Here is an 11,255-nt window from a genome sequence, read left to right on the forward strand (position 1 = left end):
TTTTTCATTTCTAGAATAAAGCACAACTCTTTTTAAATAAATCATTTTGCAGTGTCAGTATTAGAGCTTACATTATTATATTATTGTAGATAAATAATTGATCGTTCACAATTTCTTAAAACAAACACTGCAGGAATGCACTGGCTATTTTCCCTGCCAAAGAACTTATTATTAACACGTAAATAATTGCTACAATTAAGAGAGATACAGAATAAATAAGATACTATCAGACAGTGTGCTATGATTGTTAGCGGTACGGTAAACAGTTGGCTGTTAGCTATACTAATACGCCACACACAACAGTTTGGTTTCTGCTGGGCCAGCTAGTGTTTCTTATATAACGACTGTCTGCTGTGACAAGATTCTGCAGCTCCTGCCTGCCTGACCCAGTTACACCCTAATACATTCTCCACTGACGACTTACATTCACTCACATCTGGACTAGAGAGAGACGGAGGGACACAAATCATATCGCTGTACTAGAAAGAGAAAGAGCAGCCAAGAATATCCCCGTTGAAAATGTCTTGGGTGATCTGATTTTTCTCAGATTATTGTTCATCCCATAATCGCCATTTGGGGTTTTATCATTGGTGTTTTTTTTGTTTTGTTATTTTGGTCATTATTTTTGGTCACCGTATCCTTATTCTTTTGTTTCCCTAAATTTTATGCATGTCAGAAATCATTAAGCCCAAAGCAGTAAAGTATTTAAGACCATTGTCCACCTCATGTTTGACTTGAGTTTGATGGTTTTTTACTTCATTTGGTTCTCCTGACACCGTACAAGATAAGATTTCACAAAGGTGTGCCTATCACACTTTTGTGTTATTTCAACAGCCAATATAGGCTAGGAACAAGATTACAGTAAGGAGTATAATGATGGGTAAAAGACAGAGCAATACCGAGAGAGGGAGCAGCAAGGGTATGACAGGAACAAATTAAATTTGACCTTTTTTGAAAATACTTGACCTGAAATGAAAATTTGGGATCCTCTGAAAATGTCAAATTTTTGCACATTTCTTTCCATCTATATAAAATGAACAGAGTAAAAATAATCAGATGCAAAATTAAAACATATTCTGGAACATATTTTTTTTTTAGCTTTTTTTAATATCATGGACAAAATTGACCGTTAAAGTTTCTTCCAGCACAAAGTGTCAAAGCCATCATTTGTAATTGTTGTGGGGATTTGTTCAATGTGTAACTTCTGTTCTGAAAGTTACACACAGGTTCTGGAACAGGGTTCAGACAGGTGGCATGCCATTATTCAGTAAGACCATTCCAAGCAACATTCTTAAGAATAATTTATATTAACTCTGCATGCAAATATTATTTTGGACACCATTCATGGATCAAAATGCTAAAAACGTTAACAAGGGTGATGTGGAAACTTGAAACCTGCAGTGAACACTGGACACTGTCTTTCTCCAGTGTCTTCGGTGAGACACTGGAGGGAGACATTTTGTGCCACGCATTCACATTATGTGATATCAAAGTATACAATTTTGTGTATTCTGGATTCTACATGTAAAGAAGTAGATATAATTTTAACTTTCAAAGCAGAGTGGTTTTATGTTTTTAAAATAACTGTATCCAGAATGGATCTATAAGCAAAACCTCTGTGTGACAAACAGCCAACAAGGAACATCTACTGGCTTAATTATGCGGGTTTTTGAACTGGAATTTGATAATAATAATGAAAAGACACATTTGCAATGTGGCAGCCAGAGACCAAACAGTCTTTGAAGGAGTGATTCAAAGAAAGATAGTACAGTAGAGAAGGTGAAGCACAGATTTAACAGCAGCTCTACAACTAGGTCAGCACTGTCTGGAGAAAGAAACAGCCTTGTTCCAGTTTGTTCCTTTTACTGATGCTCATTACAACTCAGGACGAAGGACAGCAAAGTACCTAGATAAAACCTTATTTTAATATACAGTATATATATTTAACAGATCTGTCAGTTTAATGCACAGATTAACTCTAATACACAACTTACAAAATATTACATGGATCGAAAAAATCCCAGAATTTATGGTATTACAGAAAAATTAAATTCGGACACCAATTAAAAAAAATTAATTGTTGTTCTACCTCTACTACATTACATAAAACTTTCATCTGATTTATCTATTTGTTCTTCTGGAGACTCTTTGGTTGTAGTTTAGGATAATTATTGTCATTAATATTGACGGATGAAGGTTTGGTGTGCAGGAACAGGAAAATTACTTCATGTGATCGCCTCAGACCGAAAGCTGTGTATCTTGTTGTTTAGAGAGAAGCCTGCTTTCCATCTTTAACCTTGTTGTTTAAATTGGCCAAACGCTGCTGATGTGAGATTGCTGATATAATTGCAGGCAAATGTGAGCCTTGATCAACAATGAAAGGTTGCCTGGCTACTAATCTGCCATGTGGGTTTCAAGGGCACGATTGCATTCGGAATTGAATTCTGACAATAAAGAGGAAAAACAAATTGAATTTATTATAGACGTTAAAAGGGCTCTGAAAGCAGATACAAGAGACAAATGGTCTCAGCTTTCCCTCTCTCCTCATCTCTAAATCAAAAGTTTTAATCTTAAAACTATATATATATATACATATAGGTGTTTGGGGTGTTGCAGTGGCGTGATGCTTTTAGCTGCCACCTGCTGGCAAACTGTTCCCCTGTCTCACTTTGTACAGTATTAGTGGTTTATTATGAGCCTGGCATTAAACTGTGTATTTAGCTTTTTCTGTCTTAACATTCAGTTTTAAGTGGGGTTTATTTTCATAATTTGATGTATTTTGGTGTTGACTGGCTTTCGTGAGTGTCTACAGCTGGATAAATGTTCATCCTGGCCTGGATCTCAGATTCTTTGCATGTCCGTGTAAACCCTGTACACAAACTCACTCTCGATGCTCTCAGAAGTGCAAGAGACTTAACATGCTCCTTCGCTCTCCCCTCTCATCTTAGCGGTGTCAAACCTGGACATCGAAAGCAAGTTGTCGCTTCACTATCAGGCTCCATGGCACCAGCAACACAACGTATTCCATCCGTGTACCCGGCCACCATATCTGGAAGAGCTGCACAGAAGTGCCCAGCTCAGTCTCCGAGCCCTGCACGGAGGTGAGATGCTGATTCAGTCTGCGTAGCTGCGTTAAGCTGACTAGAAAACGTTTGCGACGTTCACATGTGAATGTTTGCGTTTCAAGACGAACACCAGCAACACCGCTCCACCAGTCGGGAGAGAAGCAAGGTGACCATCTCTATCTCAGTTGCGCCTCCAATGCCCACCTTCCCCTCGCCACATTCCATCCGCCGGCAGCAAAGGAGTCGCCTGGCGCGAGCGGTGAGAAGTGAAGCCGTCCCACAGTCATCCAGTCAGGGGGTGTTTTATGGAAACTAGCTGATTTAAATGGCAGAATAAGACCATGTTATTGTGTGATTGTATTCCATATCATGCATTGATCAGCTGTAGTTCAATAAATAGGAATGTTATAGTGACTGTTTTGTCATTGGCACCTTTGATTCTTCTTAAACACGGTACGTGTTAAAACAAACTGACATAATATCTTAATGTTGCCATGCAGCAAGAGCGAGCAGAGAGGGAGCGAGAGTTGGACTGCCAGCCCAAGAAGGTAAACAGATTTTGTTTCTGTTCATATCCATTAATGTCTAACATATAGACATTTTCATTCACTATATATATATAGATATGTCCAGACAATTGTTTTACTCAATATAAATGGGTAACGCAGCCTCAGGAGTAGCACCGGTGGTGTCTCCCTTGAGCCCGGATAAATGCAGAGGATTGCGGCAGGAATGGCGTCCGGCGTAAACCTTTACCTGAATTAAGCATGCAAGCGACTAGAGGGTTGATTTGCTGTGGCGACCCCTGATGGGACAAGCTGAAAGAGGAAGGAGGAAGAAGAAAACTTTATAAATGGGTGCATTACATTTTGTTTAGAACAACAACATCACCATAACAGAATGTGTGTGTGTGTGTGTGTGTGTGTGTCCCTTCTGCATATCTTAAAGGAGAGGGTTGTGAGAGAAACAGAGATCCAGACAATTCAGAAAAAAGTAAGAAAATCCACCCACATGGTCTGAAGTACTAAATGTTGCTTCTAATTGAATTGTCTGGTAGACAATTCAATTAGAAGCAACATTTACGACACCCGATTTCCCTGTTTGCACCATAACCTGTGTGAATGTGTGTTTTCCTGCCTTTGCAGGAGAAGCCAGAGCGAGAAGCAGATAGCCAGACGACCCAGAAAACGGTAATGCAGTGAGAAGGGAAGCAGCAGAATGTTTTTGTTGTTCATTCGACTTCAGATTTTCATTTGAAGTCATTGTACTTGTGTCACTTCATTTCTTCTTTTCTTTTCTTGTACTTTGCATTTATAGTTTGCGTGCTTTTACTCACTTCACCCTATTGAGGGTTGCATCTTCATTCCATGGAGTAGAAAGGTATCGAGCGTTTCTGTTTTTGTTTTTGTTTACTTTTCTTTTCTTTATTCACCACTCTCATTAGTTTTCAGTATTTTTTGTTTTCTAATTTACTTTTTATATTCCATGCATATACTGTACATATACCTTTTATAGAAGTTACAAAATAATGGGTGGATCATATTACACATATCTCATGTAAATAATTAATTTAACAATAAACAAATTCAAATTCTAGAGCTGCATAATACACAGAATATCAGAGCTGGTGGACTGTGTCAGAACCTTACCGTAGATATAATGTCTGCTCCTCCCAGTCTACCTCGACAGGGGAAAGTGAAGGTGCTGAGTGCCTGGGAGGCCACAGGGCGAAGGCTTCAGCTTCCGATGCCCCCTCCACCCAGGTTAAACAGGCAAACCGGCCCAAGGAAAACCTCCCACCATCAGACCAGAAAGCATCTGCTGATTCTAATTCCATCTCCTCCTGCATCATTCCCATCAATGTCACAGGTAAGATGGACAAAAAAGAAAAGCAATACTGGCTCAAAATACAAACCTAGTTATTTTAAAGCTGAATAGTTTCTGTCCTGGTGGCCCGGTGGCGCAGTGGTAAGTGCTGTTGCCTCACAGCAAGGAGGTTGTGGATTCGGATCCAACTTGTGGCCTTTCTGTGAGGAGTTTGCATGTTCTCCCCATGTCTGCATGGGTTCTCTCCGGGTTATCCAGCTTCCACCAAAAACATGCAAATTAGTCGAAACTGAAACAGATGTTGATGATCAATGTCCTGTTGCCGTGTCACAGAATTCATGCTTTCCGTGCTTTCAGGGACATGTACGTGTATTTTAATGTGTTAAACTAAAATGTGAGAAAGTTCCCTCAGCGGGCCATCATGTTAAAAATGGACGCAGGGAGGACAGAGAGGGTCTCACACTCACTAACATGCATGTTCAGGCAGCCAAAAACAAAGAATAAGGGACTAAGGAAAGGAAGGAGTGACATCATCATCATGTTCAGGATGTCATTGGTCTCCTTTATCTCTAAACAGTAAAACAGTTGTTTACTGCTACATACATATTCAAAACGTACATTTAAATAGTCTACTTTATTTATTACGTAGTATTTTATGTTTTAGCTTCTTATATGATTTATGGTTCCTGTGTTATTATTGCAGGAGTTGGCTTTGACAGGGAAGCAAGTGCCCGTTGCTCTCTCGTCCATTCCCAGTCAGTTCTTCAGAGGAGGAGGAAGCTGCGGAGGAGGAAGACTATCACGGGAATACCCAAAAGAGTACAACAAGACATGGGTATGTTACAGAGCCCACCTGTTCGCTATTCGGAGAACTTAGGGGTATTGTACTTCATAGATTTGGCAAACTGTTTTTGGTGTAAATATCTTTACTCCATTTGATGCAGAAATGACAAAAACCAGTTGTGAGTTTAGGAGGGCAAGCTAAATGAGCAGCAGCAATCACATGCAGACAAAAATACTTGGCAGTCCATTAAAACTGTCCAACCAAAACTATATCAGCTTAATGTCAGATTCCTTCTGTCAAATATCAAATCCTCTCACTTAGTTTTTGAACTCAAGTTATTACAATTTTAGAAAAGCTGCCTTGCTGGGGATGAACAGATGTCGCAGTTCTCAGCCGTGCAGCTAGAATGTAAAATATGTCAATGCCTGTTTAAATAAAGGCCAAAACTACAAAACAAAGATTAAGTTGGGGAAAAAGAAAAAACATCCTTTACATTTGATCTTGTTTCGCCCTTCAATGTACGTTATCTCTTCCCTATAGTACCTGAGGAAAAGGTCTGTACACTAAAATGCTTTGTCTCTTTGCATTCAGACTCAGATGAGTCACCTGTAGCAAGAGAGCGCACAGTGATCATTCATGCCAACCCCCACCAACTCTCCCTCTGTCATGAAGACCTCTCAATTAGTGGTCGCCTCCATCACACTCGTGACTCTGGGTGCCAGACAGATGATTTCCTTATAGCATGTAAGTTTCTGAGGATGGACAAGTATCTTTGGTTCTTCATTGCTGTTCCTTTTAGTTGTCAGCCCCCACTCCCCCCACCCCATGTTTGTTCTATTAATGAAACAAGTCATTCCTGCAATAAATTAAATTGACTCTACAGTTATGTCATTGCTAAATTTGAACAGAACAGCCACCTAAAGGCTATCAATACAATCACAACCATAGATCCTATTCAAACTTGATTCATCTGAGAGGAATTCAGACGATTTGTTTATCCTAACTTGGTGTGGTCAGCATCCATGCCTATTGAGAAATGTTGCCTTCTTTTTTCCCCTTCTGTTCTGCCTTTTCAGGTACAGCTGCTCCCTCCAGACGGCGAATCAGAGCTCAGCGTGGCCATCAGGGAATCCCTGCATCTTTGTACCATTCAACAGGCAACATTTCCTCCCTGGGTGATCAGTCCGATTCAACATATACCAGTGTTGCCACACATGGAGGACGCTTGCGCTCTCGTAGCCTTCCTCGAGAGGGTGGTTGCCTGATGGACAGTGATGAGGATGATGATGATGACAACTATGACGACGATGATGACGAAGACGAGGAGTTGTCACCATACGAAGCAGAGGACTTTATTCCACCTGGCCCTAGTCCCAGAATGAAAATGATGATGATGAAGGATGAAGAGGAGAGCACAGATGACCAGGCAGCTCCTGAGCCACTGCAGCTTGGAAGCCTAAAAAGGTTACAGCGCTCTGGGGAAAGAGACAGAGGAGGCGGAGGCGGTGGAAGCCCAGAGCACAGCTGGATGGAAAGAGGGCGTTCTCGATTGCCCCGTAAAGCTGACATGGGAAGCTGCGAGATCTCATCAAGTTCAGATACGTTTAGCAGCCCTATTCACTCTGTGTCCACAACTGGAGTTCTAAGCAGCCATGTGGACCATAAAGAGGACCACCAGTCATCGAGTGGGAACTGGAGTGGTTCTAGCTCCACCTGCCCCTCTCAGACATCTGAAACCATACCCCCACCCTCGTCTCCACCATTGACAGGTTCGTCCCACTGCGACTCAGAGCTGTCCCTCAACACTGTGCCCAACGCCATTGATGAAGGATTCTCACTGGATCCTTCCTACCACTCTGACCTCAGACCACAGGGCCAGGGGCGCAGATCCAGCTCGTTCACATCCTCGGCCACAGACCAGCTAGACGATGCAGGGGTCAGTACTGCTAGTGAGGGGGAGTGGACATACCCTCAAGATCAAGAGTCAACTGATCATGACCATGACCATGACCAGACACATAACCTGAGTCAGAGCCACAGGATAGAGTATAACTCAAAACAAAGTCTGGATGATCAAACCTGTCTGTGTGACAAGACCAGCAGCACTGAAAAGGAGGCCGGCTCTCATTATGCACCAGAAAAAGAGGGTTTCTACTCTTCCTCTGTGCATTTTGGGGAGTGCAATCAAAGTTACAGAGGATATACATATAACTATGCAGACACAGGGCCTGACTGTGGTCAATCCGCCACTGTGGCCGCACCACTGTCCCATGAAGTTTACCCACACCCCTCGGCTGACTTCAGAGCAGGCACTATGACACTTGGGAGGACCTGCCGTCCACTGAGGAAACCAAAAGTCAAACCTCCACCACCCATACGGACCTCCTCACTGAAGGAGACTAGTAGTAGTGTTGATGTTGGAACAGACACACAGACAGATCAGGATCAACCAAAGACGGTTAGTCAACAAAAGCTTACCTTGTCTTCCACAGATATGAATCTGGAACTGGAGCTAGATCTTGGAGTTGCTCCAGAACCGTTGCAGTCATCTTGCCTAGTAGCAGAGAATTTGGGAACTTGGGGAATGGGACTGAGTGAAAATGTGGATATTGTAGAACCCATGTCCTTCAGCTCTGCAGATACACACTCATTTAAGGATGAAGGTGCTGTGCAATCTGACTATGCAGACCTGTGGCTTCACAAGACTGAGCTGAAGTCCAACAACGGTGAGCACACATCCATGTCCAACTCAAGCACAGCCACAGGCACGACTATCATGGATTGTATGAAGTCACCAGACAGCTCTTCCTCCTCTTCAGAAGCCCAAACCCAAGTACTTGTCCAAGATTCAGGTAATAGAGCAACTAGTCCACCCCTGCCACCTGTAGACTTCAAACTTGCGTCACCTGAGAAGCTGGCTAGTTTGGCTTCACCATCAAGTGGCTATTCCAGCCAATCAGAGACTCCAACATCAACCTTGCCTTCATCTTCAGCAGCATTTTTCCCAGGACCTCTGTCTCCCTCAACTGGTAAAAGAAAGCCCAAAGTGCCCGAGAGGAAGTCGTCTCTCTCTTCCCTACAGCACTTCCACAGAGATGGAGCGTCCATTTCTTCTGGCTATAAGAAAGACCCAGACTTCCCACCTCCACCCTCTCAACTTGATCTCAATGTTCTTCATGGTAGTTATGTTAGACACACGCTATCCCACCGGACATACCACATGCACACGCTTCACCACAGCAAACACAGAGCTGTAAATGCCACTGGAACAAAGTTGCTCCCTGAGGTGTCAAATGCATATTTACCACCAAGCTCAATCTCTGCTCCAACAATTTCCAGTTCCAATCTGTTGACGATGACTCCATCTGCTTCTCGTCGCTCTTTGCAGGTTCATTCTGTTAGGCAGTCAGATAATGCTACCGCTACAGATCAGGAAACTACAAGTGGTGTACAGACAGTAGCAAGACCCAAATATCCTCCAAGTTCTTGTACTCTAGCTCCACCACCTGTTATCACTAGGCCTCTCCCTCCTCGCAGACCACCTCCTAGACCCCCAGCTCATGACCACACATCCTCTCCTGAACACCTGCAACCACCTCCCCCTGGCCGCCACCCTGATGGACCTCCATCCTATGAAAGCCTGCTACTCAGACAGGACCGCTATGGACCTGGAACCTTCTGGGCAATGACAGCCTTCAGAAACCGAATGGACCAATTATCAGACCTCTCTGAGGACAGCTCACCCTTACATCGGCCTGTGCCACGAGCTCCCCACCCTTCACCTGTGGATCTACACACACATATCCAATCGCACACAGAGTTCAGAGGGCTTAGTCACTCAGCCCATAAACACCCTGAGTTTCGGGTTTTGGGGGAGTGTTCATTCTCCCAGGAGGATGATGATGACGAAGACGATGAGGAGGAAGAGGAGGAGCAGGTGAAAGAACCGCTGAGAGCTGCTTGTTCCAGAGGAGGCATGCGATCAGACCATCCTCCACCCCCAGCGTATGATTTTGCTGGGGGATTCCACTCAGACTCAGGGACATGGGCTAGTCCAGTCAAAGTGCCTGGTACCACAATGGAGACATCGCATCCTTACCTAATCAGCGATGCAAGAAAAAGAGGACAAGAAGATCAGGAAGACGAGGAGGAAATTATATCAGGTGCTACCAGAAGTGCCCATCATCAGCAGCAGCCACAGGAACACAAAGATGACCCCACCACCCCTGACACTGAGGATTACTTCAGTAAAGGTAAACTCTTAAACAAAATTTGAATGGTACAAGTCGCACTTATTTGGAAAGATGAATATTCTACTTTTTATTAAAATGATAGCTGTTGCCACAATAGCTGGTTAATCACGCAGTAACTTTTAATCAGGAGTGCATGGTGTGAAGCTTATTTCACTAATTACATACTTAATGATGGAACACCCAGATGACATGTCATAGGGATGTTTTGTTCAGCAGACTCCACACCAAGTGATAATTCACTGTCCCCCCTGATGGATGATGCCAAAGTGGACGATGACATTATTTTCACGTCACCCAACAAGATCCGTACAACGGAGGACCTGTTTGCCATGATACACAGGTTCTGTACCCGTTCTGTACTTTGGTGACTAATCTGTTGGACTCGGTCTACAGCATCTCTATTCTGCATAAACTATGTTCCGATTTTAGTGCTGCAAAGTCTTTTTTTTCCTGTGTTTCTTATTGCCGTCTCTCTACTTCCTCGTTCAGATCCAAGAGGAAGGTCCTTGGCCGCAAAGACTCAGGAGACTTAAACACAAAGTCTCGTATCTGCTCTGCTGCTCCAGTGGTTCCTATCTCTACTGCCATTATCCCAGCAGCGCCCCCTCTCAACATCCCAGCCACCTTAGCCACCGCTGCTGGGTCACAACGAACCCCTGTACCAATCTACCGCAGCGCAAAGAAATCCAGCACGTCAAACGAGGAGTTTAAGCTCTTGTTGCTTAAGAAAGGCAGCAGGTCGGATTCCAGCTACCGCATGTCAGCTACGGAGATTCTGAAGAGCCCCATCACCCCTAAAACCCCAGGGGACCCCCTTCAGGAAGGGCCATTTAGACCAACTGAGGAGTCACACTCTACGCTCCAAGAGATCCCAATTTCTGTCCTGGAACCGATTCAGATGCCAAGCCTTTTTCCTGGGGCCAACTCTGAGAGTTTCACTCTTAAATCCATGCCTATGTCAGCTGCATCTCGCCAGGGACGTTCTCGTATCCCTCCTGTAGCCAATAGCAGCCGCTACAGCACACGCAGCCGCCTCTACACAGCTCCCATGCAAGCCATTTCCGAAGGGGAGACAGAGAACTCAGATGGGAGCCCCCATGATGACAGATCCTCCTAGTGCCACCTCTCCGTGGATGTCCTCTGTTCTTACCTATGTTCCATATTTCAAATGGACACTTCCTCTTTTCTAATCTTTGGTATATTGTCGAGGCCAACAGTGTAAATCACACAAAATCTGAACAAAATGGGTGTACGCCTCTATTTAAGGGTATCAGACAGTGTTATCACACTTAAATAAATGCTGTACTATCAAAATAATAACAGATT

At 43.6% G+C, this 11,255-nt stretch overlaps 1 protein-coding gene across 1 annotated transcript in view; it reads left to right on the forward strand.

Annotated features, from left to right (window-relative positions):
• Positions 1–11,046, forward strand: part of LOC137915720 (actin remodeling regulator NHS-like) — a 32,954-nt gene extending 21,908 nt beyond the window's left edge. The window contains exons 2-13 of the mRNA XM_068758837.1: positions 2,949–3,101; positions 3,188–3,324; positions 3,566–3,613; positions 4,014–4,058; positions 4,205–4,255; positions 4,383–4,445; positions 4,742–4,934; positions 5,596–5,727; positions 6,268–6,420; positions 6,753–9,929; positions 10,146–10,269; positions 10,419–11,046. Coding sequence (XP_068614938.1) covers positions 2,949–3,101; positions 3,188–3,324; positions 3,566–3,613; positions 4,014–4,058; positions 4,205–4,255; positions 4,383–4,445; positions 4,742–4,934; positions 5,596–5,727; positions 6,268–6,420; positions 6,753–9,929; positions 10,146–10,269; positions 10,419–11,046 — 4,904 coding nt within the window. The remainder of the gene's footprint in view (positions 1–2,948; positions 3,102–3,187; positions 3,325–3,565; positions 3,614–4,013; positions 4,059–4,204; positions 4,256–4,382; positions 4,446–4,741; positions 4,935–5,595; positions 5,728–6,267; positions 6,421–6,752; positions 9,930–10,145; positions 10,270–10,418) is intronic.
• The last annotated feature ends 209 nt before the right edge of the window (positions 11,047–11,255 follow it).

The sequence above is a fragment of the Brachionichthys hirsutus genome, unplaced genomic scaffold, assembly GCF_040956055.1.
Source record: "Brachionichthys hirsutus isolate HB-005 unplaced genomic scaffold, CSIRO-AGI_Bhir_v1 contig_206, whole genome shotgun sequence".
In the NCBI taxonomy this organism is placed as follows: domain Eukaryota; kingdom Metazoa; phylum Chordata; class Actinopteri; order Lophiiformes; family Brachionichthyidae; genus Brachionichthys; species Brachionichthys hirsutus.